We start from the raw sequence: 16,899 nt of genomic DNA on the forward strand, positions 1-16,899 counted from the left end.
TCTGCTTGATTAAAGGGGTATTCGACCATGCTACAGGGGCTTTAAAGTTAGTGTAGTCCATAATAAAGTGTCCATACCTGTGTTTGATGTATGCAATTCTTATGTGATCTTTGCCCCGATGTTTATTTTTAACAGCATACAAAATGAGTGTCGCCTCAGGTTTCCCAGGTGGCAGTGCGGACCGAGACATTGCATCACTAGTCAGGTGTTCAAAAGAAGCCTGCCTGTATTTCAAATCTCCAATTTACTACTGAAAAAGAATGTAAGGTTATTGTAAATGATGTATTTAAAAGGGTACTCCACTGCCCCAGCATTCGGAACATTTTGTGGGGGTTGTGACATCAGGGCCACGCCTCCTCATGACATGACACCATGCCCCTCACTGCAAGTGTATGGGATGGCGTTGAAATCATAAGAGGAGTAACCCTGACCCCACGACCCCCAGTAGCCCCCACCCAGTGTTGGGAACAAAATGTCCAGAACGCTGGGGCAGTGGAGTACCCCCTTAACCCATGCCGGGGCATTTAGACCAAAAGAGAAGGTATTTCCCAAAAATATGTTCAACTGAGCAATAAGATGAAAAGACATTAATCTGATGTTCAACATCTCGGTCTTGTCTCATCTCGAAGCACTTTTACGAAATTATCTAAAATGATTAAAAGTAAAAGGTCTATAGACAGGACAAATAGTAGACGTGTTATGGATGAAAAATGGCTTGAGAACAATGCAAATACAGTCGAGTCTCTATGGCGGCGGACACCTAACACCTCTGTGTTGTGCTTATCTCATTCCAGGGATTTCACACCAAAAAGAAGGTCCTGCCCAAAATATAATTCAATTGGGCAATAAGGTTAATAATAGCCGAGTTGTCAATTCATTGACACTTCTACAGAAGTATCCTTAAAGGGGTATTCCGGTGAAAAACAATTGTTTTCATATCAGCTGGCTCCAGTAAGCTAAACAAACAGATTTGTAAATTACTTCTATTTAAAAAAAATCTTAATCCTGCCAGTACTTATCAGCTGCTGAAGTTGATTTGTTTGTTTCTGTCTGACAACAGTGCTCTCTGCTGACACCTCTGTCTGTCTCGGGAACTGTCCAGAGCAGGATAGGTTTGCTATGGGGATTTGCTCCTCTTGAGAAAGACAGAAGTGTCAGCAGAGAGCACTGTTGTCAGACAGTTTCAACTTCAGCAGCTGATAAGTACTGGTAGGATGAAGATATTTTTAATAGAAGTCATTTACAAATCTGTTTAACTTTCTGGAGCCAGTTGATATGGAAAAAATTGTTTTTCACCAGAATACCCCTTTAAAGTGGAACTTCACTGCCCCAGCGTTCGGAACAAAATGTTCCAAACGCTGGGGCAGTGGAGTACCCCTTTATTGATTGAATAGACTTTAGATAGGACAGGTACATGTAGCAGATATGCCATGCATGAGTAATAACTTATCAGGATGCAAATACTGCGCTGTCTCTATGCAACTGGACACCTAGCACATCTGCTGTGCTTAAATGGGCACTCTCATTAAAACAAATTTTTGCTATTGCACTCCTTATGGAAAATAAAAAAAGATTTCTAATATACTTTGGTTAAAAAAAAATGAAGTTTTATTTGTGCTTAAAAAAGCTCAAGAGCACATTTTCCCCCATCTCATCCACAGACTCATGACTGAAGCCCAAACACAGGAAGTGCAGCCTGGAGTGCTGAGGGGGTTGTGTCCAACCAACAGCATATGGCAGTTATGTGTGAGAGGAGCTATGATTGGATGAGGCTGGACACACCCCCTCAGCACTCCAGGCTGCACTTCCTGTGCTTGGACCTCGGTAATAAGTCTGTGTATGAGATGGGGGGGAAATGTGCTCTTGAGCTTTTTTAAGCACAAATAAAACATAGAAAACTTAATTTTTTTTAAACAAAGTATATTAGAAATATTTTTTATTTACCATACGGAGTGCAATAGCAAAAATAAATTTTAATGAGCGTTACCCTTTAAATAGACATTTAAACAAATAGTACAAGAGAACATAAGAAACTTTGTAATATATCTTATAAGACAAAAACGACCAGGAAGTAAGCAAAAATGCCTAATCCACCGAGCCATCCATTTTTTATTCTTTATCTTAACTATTATTTTTTAATATAATTTTATTTCATTACATTTACTCATTATATGCTATAAGGAATAGCGCCCTTGTTTGGAGCCTGTTTTTTCTTTTCTGTTCACCACCTTGGAGCTGACATCTGTTCCACCAAGCAGTGTACCCCCAATGCAAAGTATCTTTCACCCCAAGGAGCAGGGCTGGTTCCACCTATAGGCTAAGGAGGCAGCTGCCTATAGCGCACTTTTGCAGGGGGGCCCACTTCCCGCCGCAACAAAGTTCCTGCATGGTGTCATACCAGCGCTTCTGCACGGAGCGCTAAGACATCAACCCCCCCCAATATATTTCATTAAAGGGGTATTCCGGGCAAAAACATCTTATCCCCTATACAAATCATAGGGGATAAGATGTCTGATCGCGGGAGACCCGCTGCTGGGACCGACCCCCCACGATCTCCTTGCAGCACCCGCATTCATGTCTATGGGAGGGGGCGTGATGGCCATCAATCCCCCTCCCATAGACATGAATGGAGGGGACGTGGCCGTGATGTCGTGTCCCCAGCCCCAGAAACCCGGAGGTTACGGGTGCTGCATGGAGATCACGGGGGGGTGTCCCAGAAGCGGTAAACCCCACATTCCCCCCCCCCCCTTTGGATAGGGGATAAAATGTTTTTGCCCGGAATACCCCTTTAAAATCAACCTGGCTGCTGATGTTGTCATGTAACTTTGTGAAGTTGTTGCCCTAAAACTACACTGGCGGTGCTGCGCTCCTCTATCTGTCAGGAGCGCACCACTGTCACATTACCCCCTCTTTCTCCCCAGCTGGCTTTCTAAATGCTGGTATAGGCACCTGTGATGATGTCACCATCATGTGACCAGTCATATGTTGGGGGCGGAGCAGAGCTGTGCAGGATAGTAGAAATGATGGCTGAAGGACCTTTGTGATGCTGTGGAGGAGGCGGGGCTGAGCTGAACTGGAGAGGTCGCATGTCAACCCTGTAGGAAGATTACATGAGGAGGTTTGTTACAGTGTGTGTGTCAAAGGGTGGAGCCAATGGGCGGAGTCAAGAGGGCGGCAAAATTAACTTTTGCCTAGGGTGGCAAAAATCCTTGCACCAGATCTGACAATGAGATCCCAAAAACCTACGATACATGAATTTCTCCCTCCAATTCTTCCCCAACTACCCTGAATCATTCTTCTTATTCTAATGATATTCTGTGGACACCAGCAAAGATTGTCGGTAATTCCGACTTGTTCCATAGACTGTTTCTATACAGTCTTCTTAGTTTCAATGTCCACAGTCATAGTACCTGATGTCCTTTATTCTTCAGTCCTTATTTCACATGCTTTATTATGGCCTTGGAGGAAAACTAACTTTCAGTATGAAAAGTCAAAGGTCAATGTAATGTTTAAAAAAGAAAAAAAAACACATCGGAACTTGAATGGTCAGGAGGTTGTTTTGTTTGGTTGTTTTTTTTTTACCTATATAAAGACTTATATCTAATAAACAACTTAAAATCATTAATAATAACTTGAGAAGAAAAGACTATGGAGGATTTTTGGTTGAGGGGGGTTAGCATTCTTTAATGTTGTCTCATAATCCAAATGTCTGACACCATAGATATAGGCATTGGCCATCATCGGTGCCGGTATAGTAGCTTCTTATGCTTGATATTGTGCTAGCGATAGAATAGAAGGACAGTCGCTTCAATGATTTCCTTGCTGGTACTGGATCCTCTATGAGTCCCATATCCATCCCAGTCCCATGCAGCAAAGTCTCCACATTGGCGTGGGTCTCCTTCCGGGAAATAGCCCCCACCTCCAATGCAGAACTGAAAAGACACAAAAGTGTGATCTTCCTTTATTTAAAGTCATAAAAAGAGGCAAAAAAAATTACCTTACAGCAAAGACAATGTTATCCCAGCCAAACCCAAACTATGAACTTTCATCACAGTCCAGCTTTGTACTTACATGTTCAGTATTACACCCGACTGCTTTCATCCCAGGACACAGAGCCAGTGCTGCCTTCTCATAGTTAAAAACCCGGAAATGAATATAACCCGTAATATACTGATCTGTGGAAATTAAAATAATAGACATTTAAAGAAGAACTACAGAAATCATATGGAATCATTTCTATCACCTCCAACCCAGCCCCCATCAAGACTGTTATCCTTGCTTTTTATAAGAAAATAATCTAGCCTCAGCTATGCTCACGGTACCTCACATATGCTCCTGGTTCCACACTGATGCTCCTGGTCCTCACTTATGTTCCTGGTTCCTCACTGATGCTCCTGGTTCCTCATATATGTTCCTGGTCCTCACTGATGCTCCTGATTCCTCACTGATGCTCCTGGTCCTCACTTATGTTCCTGGTTCCTCACTGATGCTCCTGATTCCTCACTGATGCTCCTGGTCCTCACTGATGCTCCGGGTTCCTCATATATGCTCCTGGTTCCTCTTATATGCTCCTGGTTCCTTGCAGATGCTCCTGGTTCCTCACATATGCTCCTAGTTCCTCACTGATGCTCCTGGTCCTCACTGATGCTCCTGGTTCCTCACTGAAGCTCCTGGTTCCTCACTGATGCTCCTGGTTCCTCACTGATGTTCCTGGTTCCTCATATATGCTCCTGGTTCCTCACAGATGCCCCTGGTTCCTCATATATGCTCCTGGTTCCTCTCTGATGCTCCTGGTTCCTCATATATGCTCCTGGTTCCTCACATATGCTGCTGGTTCCTCACATATGCTCCTGGTTCCTCACAGATGCCCCTGGTTCCTCATATATGCTCCTGATTTCTCTCTTATGCTCCTGGTTCCTCATATATGCTCCTGGTTCCTCACATATGCTGCTGGTTCCTCACATATGCTCCTGGTTCCTCACAGATGCCCCTGGTTCCTCATATATGCTCCTGGTTCCTCACAGATGCTCCTGGTTCCTCATATATGCTCCTGATTTCTCTCTTATGCTCCTGGTTCCTCATATATGCTTCTGGTTCCTCACTGAAGTTCCTGGTTCCTCACATATGCTCCTGGTTCCACACTGATGCTCCCGGTTACTTACATATGCTCCTGGTTCCTCACTTATGCTTCTGGTTCCTCACTAATGCGCCTGGTTCCTCACATATGCTCCTGGTTCCTCACAGATGTTCCTAGTACCTCACTGATGCTCCTGGGTCCTCGATGATTCTCCTTGTTCCTCACTGAAGCTCCTGGTTCCTCCCTGATGCTTCTGGTTCCTCACATATGCTTCTGGTTCCTCACATATGCTCCTGGTTCCTCACTGATTCTCCTGGTTCCTCACATATGCTCCTGGTTCCTTGCATATGCTCCTGGTTCCACAGTGATTCTCCTGGGTCCTCACTGATGCTCCTGGTCCCTCAGTGTTGCTCCTGGTTCCTCAGTGTTGCTCCTGGGTCCTCAATGATGCTCCTGGTTCCTCACATATGCTCCTGGTTCCTTACATATGCTGCTGGTTCCTCACTGAAGCTCCTGGTTCCTCATTTATGCTCCTGGTTCCTCACATATGCTCCTGGTTCCTTACATATGCTGCTGGTTCCTCACTGAAGCTCCTGGTTCCTCACATATGCTCCTGGTTCCTCACATATGCTCTTGGTTCCTCACATATGCTCCTGGGTCCTCACTGATGTTCCTGGTTCTTCACAGATGCTCAGTATAAGGAGGTATTACTTTTTTTTTTTATTTATACATCATCTCAAAGCATATCTAAAAATCTTTACCCTCTGGACAACTCTTTTAAGGCCTTTGCAGAAAGAGGTAGAGTTGGTTGGTTGTCAGTAGACATTATCTCAGCATGCATGTAAGAATAAATTCAACATTTCTAGAAACCTCACCTACAGAAAGCTATTGATAAAATAGAATGGGGACCAGAGAGAGTATACAAAAATGGCGTGTTTAATTAAAGGGGCATTTCCATCTCATCTTACATGAACTTCATTCATTGTCTATAGGGCTTTTGGCCATGGCCAAGCTCAGAGCTCAGCGAAGTTTGGAAGCCCCATAGAAAATGAATAGAGCACTGGCCACACATGTGCAGCTTGCTTAATTAACTCTGGGGTGAAATGTCTCTCCATTCTTCTGTGGATAGGGGACAGCATGCCAAGATTGCATTACCCCTTTAAGGCAGGGTTGGTTGACAACAGTGGTTGGCCCAGGCACCATGACCACAAGCTGATTATCCCAACTTTACTTTGTATCTGCATCACTAAAATACAAATAAATAAATAAAAATTGGGATGGCCGCAGCCATGACAGTTGTTCTTTTCAAATACCTAAGATAGAGGCTGACAATATATAATGCATGTGACCTGAGGACATGAATGCCACTTGTTAGACAAAGAGAGAAGCCTACTTACAAAAGGTCTGTATGGGCTAAGATTAGATAAGGTATGGATGCTATCATGGTGGGTATCATGGCTTCATGGGGATAATGAAGGTGGCCCCACACGGGAGCAGCTGAACATTCGAGTCCCACTCAAGGCACCATTAAAGCTTCTGCTCCAATACCGGTTATTATAGATACAGCTATTTCATTACATAATTCAATAACTTACTTCTTGAGTCAGGCGGGTAATAACTTGCTGTCTTTTCCTCATTTCCATGGTCATAGACAACTGGCACTGCTGGTCCATTGTCTCTTTCGCAGATGCCAATATTATATGCCACAGGGTATTTCTGGAGGAAGATAATATAAATATGTATTAGTAATCTGGGGACCCCGCGATCTCCCTGCTGCACCTGGCATTCGTTTAGAGCGTCGGGTGAAGCCTGGAGGCTTGTGATGTCACAGTCACGTACCGTTCGTGACAGCCACGCACCCTCAATGCAAGTCACGACCCCTCCCATAGGATTGCATTGAGGGGGCGTGGTTGTGACATCACGAGAGGGGAGTGGCCGTGACGTCACGAGCCTCCGCCCCGCATCACCAGTCATCCGGCACAGAGCGAAGTTTGCTCTGTGCACCGGATGTCTGGGGTGCCACAGCCGAGATCGCGGGGGTCCCCAACAGCGGCACCCCCGCGATAGGACATCTTATCCCCTATCCTTTGGATAGGGGATAAGATGTCTAGAGGTAGAGTACCTCTTTAAAGGACTGCAAGGAGGGCAGAAGCTGCCCGTGACCACCCTGATGACTCATGGTTCAGGCAGCATTAAAGTGGTGACGAAGTGGGACCCTCGAAACAGCAGCTGCTAGGGATTGAGGTAGGTGAGGTAGGTCAGCATCAAAAGTATTATACATATATATATATAATTTTTGTATTCCTTAAAGTCCTATTATAAACTGCTCAAAAAAATAACGGGAACACTAAGATAACACATCCTAGATCTGAATGAATGAACTAATCGTATGAAATACTTTCGTCTTTACATAGTTGAATGCGCTAACAAAATCACTAATAATTATCAATGGAAATCAAATTTATCAACCCATGGAGGTCTGGATATGGAGTCACACTCAAGATCAAAGTGGAAAACCCCACTACAGGCTGATCCAACTTTATGTAATGTCCTTAAAACAAGTCCCAATGAGGCTCAGTAGTGTGTGTGGCCTCCACGTGCCCGTGTGCCCTTTATTTTTTTGAGCAGTGTATAATTACTAGTTGAGTTGGATAAGAATAAGAAGCATCCTATTTTCATTTTCATGTTTTCCTAGTGGAGAGAGGATGGAGTATTGTAGATCACAGAGGATGGTGGACCAATGGTTGGCGGGGGCACTGGCTTGCTTCAGTTGGGGACAATATATTTGGCATTCATGGGGCATTATGGCTGAAAATAATGGTTTGCTTTCTGCTTGAACTTTCTGGGAGGCCTTATGGGTGGTACTTAGTGTTGAGCATGAATATTCAAAATTTTCACCGCGAATATCGGCACTTTGTGATTTCGCAAATATTTACAATATAGCGCTATATATTCGTAATGACGAATATTCGTTTTTTTGTTTTTTTTTCACAGTACACATCACAACAATAATGTGTCAAACTTTCAAAGAGGAAAAGAGCTCGGCACAGCTCTCATACACCCAATATCCTGACGCTCAGGGACCCACAGTCAGTACACCTTCCACTGGGTGCTCAATCAGAAATTCAGTAGATAATACGAGAAAAGGAATGATGATGGCACTCACCATAAGCAGGGTGACAGAGGTGTACTTTATTCAATAACCGGCAGATTACAGCATGGGTAGGAGGGACGCTTCTGGCGTCCCTCCTCCCCATGCTGTAATCTGCCGGTTATTGAATAAAGTACAGCTCTGTCACCCTGCTTATGGTGAGTGCCATCATCATTCCTTTTCTCGTATTAACAACAATGATGTGTACTGTGTAAAAAAAAGTGATAGTTAGTATTAGATAGCTTAGGAAATTTAGCAGATAGGTTCTAGTGTAGGGTATAGTGTTAGTTGAAAGATATAATCGCGCATGCGCACTATACGAATTTCATTATGATTTTCTCATGGGAAAAAAAGTGAACGAACATAGCGAATATGCAAATTTCGCAAATATGTCACGAATAGTCGTCCATATATTCGCGAAATATTGCAAATTAGAATATGGCCCCTGCTGCTCCCCACTAATTACGAATATATATCACTATACTCTAAATATTCGTGAAACTGCGAAGTGCCGATATTTGCGGTAAAAATTTGCATTTCGAATATTCGCGCTCAACACTACTGTCTCCTTGACGCTGTTTAAAGTGGTCAAGCGAATATGCGAATTTCGTGAACATAGGACAAATATTCATCCATATATTCACGAAATATCGCAAATTCGAAGATAGACCCTGCCGCTCATCACTAGTGCCACTCACTCAGGTAGTGGTATATATGAAAAAGTTATGGCTATCATTGATATGGGTATTATAGCTGTTATTGTTATGAGAGTAATGTGGCACCATTCCAACCTTCTCAATTTACCAAGACTACCTTAAAGGAGTAGTCCAGTGGTGACTCAGTGGTTTACAACTTATCCCCTATCTTAAGGATAGGGGATAAGTTGCAGATCGCGGGGGGTCCGACCGCTGGGGCCCCCCGCGATCTCCTGTACGGAGCCCCGACAGCCCGCGGGAAGGGGGCGTGTCGACCTCCGCACGAAGCGGCGGCCGACACGCCCCCTCAATACATCTCTATGGCAGAGCCGAAGCGCTGCCTTCGGCAATCTCCGGCTCTGCCATAGAGATGTATTGAGGGGGCGTGTCGGCCACCGCCTCGTGCGGGGGTCGACACCCGCTATCTCGGCGGAGAGCCGGGGCCCCGTACAGAGAGATCGCAGGGGGCCCCAGTGGTCGGACCCCCCGCGATCTCAAACTTATCCCCTATCCTTAGGATAGGGGATAAGTTTTTCATCACTGGACTACCCCTTTAAATCTTTCACTGTCCGCCGAAATATGTGATAAACAAAAGCAAACCGATCGAATACCTTGTATAAATAGTAGAGGTTGTTGCCATGTGACTGTAGGAAGCCATTATCTGTTCGATACCTTAAAAGAGATGAGTTCCTCCAAAGATGAAGTGGTGTTTTATTAGGTACTTGCCAAATACCAACATCTTTAGCTCTGATGTCGTAATATCCGGGGTTCTAGAAGAGTTTGCCGATTGGTTGGTGTTACAGAAAATAACCACTATATTGCAGTAAATATAGATACAGTATATATACCTTGTAATCGTCACTGGTGGCTCCTTCTGCAGATCCAAATGTAGCATCATTTGCCCAGTTGCCCTCACCTTCGGGGTAATTCCGATTGTTACCTTGCTGACTAGACCACCGATCTCCTTCAGTGCATTTGCCATACATATTATTCTCATGTACACTGGCCACCAAGGTCCAGCCTCCGCCATCGGTAGTCATATCACAGTACGTCTGGTAGGTCAGTGCCACTGGTAGGTCAGTACATCTGGTAGGTCAGGTAAGTGCCACTTATATATTGCAATGGTGATCTTTTAATAATGTGGAATGTAGGTAGCCAAAGCAAAAAAAAAATTTTGGTAAATTGGGATTTCTACTCAGTTGGACCTATGAATCACCAATGTTTGCCGAAAGATAGATTTATCATGGTCTCCATTATAAATGGCCACCAGAATCCCCTGAATAGCCTTCCCACAGAAGTTTAAAGGGGTACTCCGGTGGTAAACTACGGTATTTTCTTTAAATTAACTTGTGGTAGAAAGTTAAACAGATTTGTAAATTACTTCTATTAAAAAATCTTTATCCTTCCAGTACCTATCAGCTGTTGTATGCTCCACAGGAAGTTATTTTCTTTTTGAACTTCTTTTCAGTCTGACCACAGTGCTCTCCGCTGCCACCTCTGTCCATGTCAGTAACTGTCCAGAGCAGGAGAGGTTTGCTATGGACAGTTCCTGACATGGACCGAGGTGGCAGCAAAGAGCACTGTGGTCAACTTCCTCTGTATATACAGCAGCTGATAAGTACTGGAAGGATTAAGATTATTTTTTTAATAGAAGTAATTTACAGATTTGTATAACTTTCTGGAGCCAGTTGATTTGAATTTTTTTTCCCCTACCGGTGTACCCATTTAAGACACAATGGTTATGAATTCTCAGATCAGTGTCTCCCAACCAAGGTGCCTCCAGCTGTTGCAAAACTACAACTCCCAGCATGCCCGGACAGCCTTTGGCTGTCCGGGCATGTTGAAGTTGTAGTTTTGCATTACACTCCTAGATAAAAGTTAGAGGGGTTATTCAGGAAAATATATCAACTGGCTCCAGAAAGTTAAACAGATTTGTAAATTGCTTCTATTAAAAAATCTTAATCCTTTCAGTACTTATGAGCTGCTGAAGTTGAGTTGTTCTTTTCTGTCTAAGTGCTCTCTGATGACACCTGTCTCGGGAACCGCCCAGTTTAGAAGCAAATCCCCATAGCAAACCTCTTCTACTCTGTGCAGTTCCCGAGACAAGCAGAGATGTCAGCAGAGAGCACTGTTGCCAGACAGAAAACAACTCAACTTCAGCAGCTGATAATTATTGAAAGGATTAAGATTTTTTAATAGAAGTAATTTACAAATCTGTTTAACTTTCTGGATAAAGTTGATATATATAAAAAAAAAAAAGTTTTTTTCCTGGAATACCCAATGGTCCACCACTTCCCTTGTTCGATTGCGTGATTTTTGTCTAATATACGTTTTCTTATAGACAGCGAAAGAAACTAAAAATAGGCATCAGTCCTCCCCAGAATACACTTACCTTTGGCATCTTGGTTACATAGCTTAATATCGTAGCAGCTGCGATATTTCGGGTAACAGGTACAGTTTAATGTTCCCTTTTCCGGGCACACAACGCTGATTTTTGGCTTTTCAGTTGTCGCAGTTTGACATTTCCCTAAATGGATATAATGTGAATCCTACTGTTCACGAACCGCCGGCCTCATTGTAATGAATTACAGTAATCAAGTTATCATTAAACTTACTGCAAAGCGCGTTTCGAATAGCGAACATCCACAGCAGGACCAGTATGGCCCGCATCCTTCTACGTCTTCCCGGAACCTTTCTTTGCCTAAAGCCAAAATAACCAACATAGCGTGTCACCAATCACCAAATGGTAAAGCCCCCACAAACCGGATTGTTAATGACCCCCCCCCCCCCCCTTGCTCTGCTTAAAGGGGTACTCCGATCCTGGCATCTTATCCCCTATCCAAAGGATAGGGGATAAGATGTCAGATCGCCGGGGTCCCGCTGCTGGGGACCCCGGGGATCACTGCTGCAGCACCCCGCTATCATTACTGCACAGAGCGAGATCGCTCTGCACGTAATGACGGGCAATACAGGGGCCGGAACATCGTTACGTCACGGCTCCGCCCCTCGTGACTTCACGGCCCGCCCCGTCAATACAAGTTTATGGGAAGGGGGCATGGCGGTCGTCACGCCACCTGCCATAGACTTGCATTAAGGGGCGGGCCGTGATGTCATGAGGGGCGGAGCCATGACGTCACGCTGCTCCGTCCCCTGTATCGCCCGTCATTACGCACAGAGCGAACTCGCTCTGTGCAGTAATGATGGCGGGGTGCCACAGCGGCGATCCCCGGGGTCCTCAGCAGCGGCACCGCGGTGATCTAACATCTTATCCCCTATCCTTTGGATAGGGGATAAGATGCCAGGGGCGGAGTACCCCTTTAAAGGGGTTGTCTCAGCTAGACATGATCCAAAGACAGAAGTCAGAGCAACACTAAGGGAGACCCCCTGAAGAAGTTGGATACTTCTCTCGGCGCTGATGTGGTTCCGAGTATTTAAAGGGGTACTCCGGTGGAAAACTTTTTTTTTTATCAACTGGTGCCAGAAAGTTAAACAGATTTGTAAATTACTTCTATTAAAAAAATCTTAATCCTTCCAGTACTTATTAGCTGCTGAATACTACAGAGGAAATTATTTTCTGTTTTGGAACACAGAGCTCTCTGCTGACATCATGACTACAGTGCTCTCTGCTGACATCTCTGTCCATTGTAGGAACTGTCCAAAGCAGCATATGTTTTCAATGGGGATTTTCTCCTACTCTGGACAGTTCTGAGCACTGTGGTCATGTTGTCAGCAGAGAGCACTGTATTCCAAAAAAAAAAAAAAAGAATTTCCTCTGTAGTATTCAGCAGCTAATGAGTACTGGAAGGATTAAGATTTTTTTAATAGAAGTAATTTACAAATCTGTTTAACTTTCTGGCACCAGTTGATTAAAAAAAAAAAAGAAAGTTTTCCACCGGAGTACCCCTTTAAAGAAGGAGTCTCATGAATAAGAATTTTGCACTGACATGGGAAAGTTCCACAGCTGCTGTACAAATGAATGAGTGACCATGGCTGTGCCATAGCAAGACTGTCTTTTATTTCTTTACTTTGACCCATTCTTGAATGTTTTTCTGCCCTCATATCTAGTTGACCATGACCTGATGATGAGGGGTAAAGCCCACGAAACGCGTTGGCAATTCATTATTGTACCTTCAAGAAATCATCATTCCTGGTTAAAGGAGATATGTCATGAATAAAAACTTATTGTCACGATGCCGGCTGGCAGGTAGTGGACCCTCTGTGCCAGAGAGGGATTGGCGTGGACCGTGCTAGTGGACCGGTTCTAAGCCACTACTGGTTTTCACCAGAGCCCGCCGCAAAGCGGGATGGTCTTGCTGCGGCGGTAGTGACCAGGTCGTATCCACTAGCAACGGCTCACCTCTCTGGCTGCTGAAGATAGGCGCGGTACAAGGGAGTAGGCAGAAGCAAGGTCGGACGTAGCAGAAGGTCGGGGCAGGCAGCAAGGATCGTAGTCAGGGGCAACGGCAGAAGGTCTGGAAACACAGGCAAGGAACACACAAGGAACGCTTTCACTGGCACTAAGGCAACAAGATCCGGCAAGGGAGTGCAAGGGAAGTGAGGTAATATAGGGAAGTGCACAGGTGATTACCCTAATTGGAACCACTGCGCCAATCAGCGGCGCAGTGGCCCTTTAAATCGCAGAGACCCGGCGCGCGCGCGCCCTAGGGAGCGGGGCCGCGCGCGCCGGGACAGAACAGACGGGGAGCGAGTCAGGTAGGGGAGCCGGGGTGCGCATCGCGAGCGGGCGCTACCCGCATCGCGAATCGCATCCCGGCTGGCAGCGGGATCGCAGCGCCCCGGGTCAGAGGACGTGACCGGAGCGCTGCAGCGGAGGGAGTGAAGCGAGCGCTCCGGGGAGGAGCGGGGACCCGGAGCGCTCGGCGTAACAGTACCCCCCCCCTTGGGTCTCCCCCTCTTCTTGGAGCCTGAGAACCTGAGGAGCAGATTTTTGTCAAGGATGTTGTCCTCAGGTTCCCAGGATCTCTCTTCAGGACCACAACCCTCCCAGTCTACTAAAAAAAAATTTTTCCCTCTGACCTTTTTGGCAGCCAAAATTTCCTTGACCGAGAAGACGTCCGAGGAGCCGGAAACAGGAGTGGGAGGAACAGATTTGGGAGAAAAACGGTTGAGGATGAGTGGTTTGAGAAGAGAGACGTGAAAGGCATTAGGGATACGAAGAGAAGGAGGAAGAAGAAGTTTATAAGAGACAGGATTAATTTGACACAAAATTTTGAAAGGACCAAGATAGCGTGGTCCCAACTTGTAGCTAGGGACACGGAAGCGGACATATTTAGCGGAGAGCCATACCTTGTCTCCAGGGGAAAAAACGGGGGGAGCTCTTCTTTTCTTATCCGCGAACCTCTTCATGCGTGAAGAAGCCTGTAAGAGAGAATTTTGGGTCTCTCTCCATATAATGGAAAGGTCACGAGAAATTTCATCCACAGCGGGCAGACCAGAGGGCAAGGGGGTAGGGAGGGGGGGAAGAGGGTGACGGCCGTACACCACGAAAAATGGGGATTTGGAGGAAGATTCAGAGACCCTGAAGTTATACGAGAATTCGGCCCATGGAAGGAGATCTGCCCAGTCATCCTGGCGGGAGGAAACAAAATGTCGCAAATAATCACCCAAGATCTGGTTAATTCTTTCTACTTGTCCATTAGATTGAGGATGATATGCAGAGGAAAAATTTAATTTAATCTTGAGTTGTTTACAGAGAGCCCTCCAGAATTTAGACACGAATTGGACACCTCTATCCGAGACAATCTGCGTAGGCAACCCGTGAAGACGAAAAATGTGTACAAAAAATTGTTTAGCCAACTGAGGCGCAGAAGGAAGACCAGGAAGAGGGATGAAATGTGCCATTTTGGAGAATCGATCAACGACCACCCAAATAACAGTGTTGCCACGGGAAGGGGGTAAATCAGTAATAAAATCCATACCAATCAGAGACCAAGGCTGTTCGGGGACAGGCAGAGGATGAAGAAAACCAGCGGGCTTCTGGCGAGGAGTCTTATCCCGGGCACAGATAGTGCAGGCTCGCACAAAGTCCCCAACATCCGTCTCCAGAGTCGGCCACCAATAGAAGCGGGAGATGAGTTGCACAGATTTCTTGATGCCCGCATGACCTGCGAGATGGGAGGAGTGACCCCATTTGAGGATTCCGAGGCGTTGGCGTGGAGAAACAAAGGTCTTTCCTGGAGGAGTCTGCCTGATGGAGGCAGGAGAAGTGGAGATCAGGCAGTCAGGTGGAATGATGTGTTGCGGAGGGAGATCAACTTCTGAGGCATCCGAGGAACGAGAGAGAGCATCGGCCCTAATGTTCTTATCGGCAGGACGAAAGTGAATCTCAAAATTAAATCGGGCAAAGAACAGAGACCACCGGGCCTGGCGAGGATTCAGCCGTTGGGCAGACTGGAGGTAGGAGAGGTTCTTGTGGTCGGTGTAGATAATAACAGGAAATCTTGATCCCTCCAGCAGATGCCTCCATTCCTCAAGTGCTAATTTAATGGCTAAAAGCTCTCGATCCCCGATGGAGTAGTTCCTCTCCGCTGGAGAGAAGGTCCTAGAGAAAAAACCACAAGTGACAGCATGCCCGGAAGAATTTTTTTGTAGAAGAACAGCTCCAGCTCCCACTGAGGAGGCATCAACCTCCAATAGGAAGGGTTTGGAAGGGTCAGGTCTGGAGAGCACGGGAGCCGAAGAAAAGGCAGACTTGAGTCGTTTAAAGGCGTCTTCTGCTTGAGGAGGCCAGGACTTGGGATCAGCATTTTTTTTGGTTAAAGCCACGATAGGAGCCACAATGGTAGAAAAATGTGGAATAAATTGCCTGTAATAATTGGCGAACCCCAAAAAGCGTTGGATAGCACGGAGTCCGGAGGGGCGTGGCCAATCTAAGACGGCAGAGAGTTTGTCTGGATCCATCTGTAGTCCCTGGCCAGAGACCAAATATCCTAGAAAAGGAAGAGATTGGCATTCAAACAGACATTTCTCAATTTTGGCATAGAGTTGGTTGTCACGAAGTCTCTGAAGAACCATACGGACATGCTGGCGGTGTTCTTCTAGATTGGCAGAAAAAATTAGGATATCGTCCAGATATACAACAACACAGGAGTATAACAGATCACGAAAAATTTCATTGACAAAGTCTTGGAAGACGGCAGGGGCATTGCACAGTCCAAAGGGCATGACCAGATACTCAAAGTGTCCATCTCTGGTGTTAAATGCCGTTTTCCACTCGTCCCCCTCTCTGATGCGGATGAGGTTATAGGCGCCTCTTAAGTCCAATTTAGTGAAGATGTGGGCACCTTGGAGGCGATCAAAGAGTTCAGAGATGAGGGGTAAGGGGTAGCGGTTCTTAACCGTGATTTTATTAAGACCGCGGTAGTCAATGCAAGGACGTAGGGAGCCATCTTTTTTGGACACAAAGAAAAATCCGGCTCCGGCAGGAGAGGAGGATTTACGGATAAAGCCCTTTTTTAGATTCTCCTGGACGTATTCGGACATGGCAAGAGTCTCTGGGGCAGAGAGAGGATAAATTCTGCCCCGGGGTGGAGTAGTGCCCGGGAGGAGGTCGATAGGGCAATCATAAGGCCTGTGAGGAGGTAGAGTCTCAGCTTGTTTTTTGCAGAAAACATCCGCGAAGTCCATATAGGCCTTAGGGAGACCGGTTACTGGAGGAACCACAGAGTTACGGCAAGGGTTACTGGGAACCGGTTTTAGACAGTTCTTGGAACAAGAGGACCCCCAACTCTTGATCTCCCCAGTGGACCAATCCAGGGTTGGGGAATGAAGTTGAAGCCAGGGAAGTCCAAGGAGAATTTCTGAGGTGCAATTGGGGAGGACCAAAAGTTCAATCCTCTCATGATGAGCTCCGATGCTCATAAGAAGGGGCTCCGTGCGGAAACGTATGGTACAGTCCAATCTTTCATTATTTACACAATTAATGTAGAGGGGTCTGGCAAGACTGGTCACCGGGA

General features: G+C 45.8%; 1 protein-coding gene across 1 annotated transcript; it reads right to left on the reverse strand.

Moving 5' to 3' along the window:
- Positions 1-3,637: 3,637 nt before the first annotated feature.
- Positions 3,638-10,309, reverse strand: LOC130295071 (intelectin-1a-like). Its single transcript, XM_056545330.1, has 5 exons — positions 9,772-10,309; positions 9,535-9,693; positions 6,673-6,793; positions 4,072-4,175; positions 3,638-3,932 (listed from the first exon to the last, which is right to left on the reverse strand). The coding sequence occupies exons 1-5, from the start codon at positions 9,961-9,963 to the stop codon at positions 3,780-3,782; spliced, it is 729 nt and encodes a 242-aa protein (XP_056401305.1). The 5' UTR covers positions 9,964-10,309; the 3' UTR covers positions 3,638-3,779.
- Positions 10,310-16,899: the final 6,590 nt, after the last annotated feature.

This window comes from Hyla sarda, chromosome 11, assembly GCF_029499605.1.
Source record: "Hyla sarda isolate aHylSar1 chromosome 11, aHylSar1.hap1, whole genome shotgun sequence".
Classification (NCBI taxonomy): Eukaryota; Metazoa; Chordata; class Amphibia; order Anura; family Hylidae; genus Hyla; species Hyla sarda.

Excerpts from the sequence above, each read along its gene's own strand:
- LOC130295071 (XM_056545330.1), bottom strand. The coding sequence starts at position 9,963 with ATGACTACCGATGGCGGAGGCTGGACCTTGGTGGCCAGTGTACATGAG. Across the intron at positions 9,694-9,771 it reads CCACCAGTGACGATTACAAG|AACCCCGGATATTACGACAT; the intron begins GTATATATACTG and ends AAACTCTTCTAG. Across the intron at positions 4,176-6,672 it reads TTACCCGCCTGACTCAAGAA|ATCAGTATATTACGGGTTAT; the intron begins GTAAGTTATTGA and ends TAATTTCCACAG.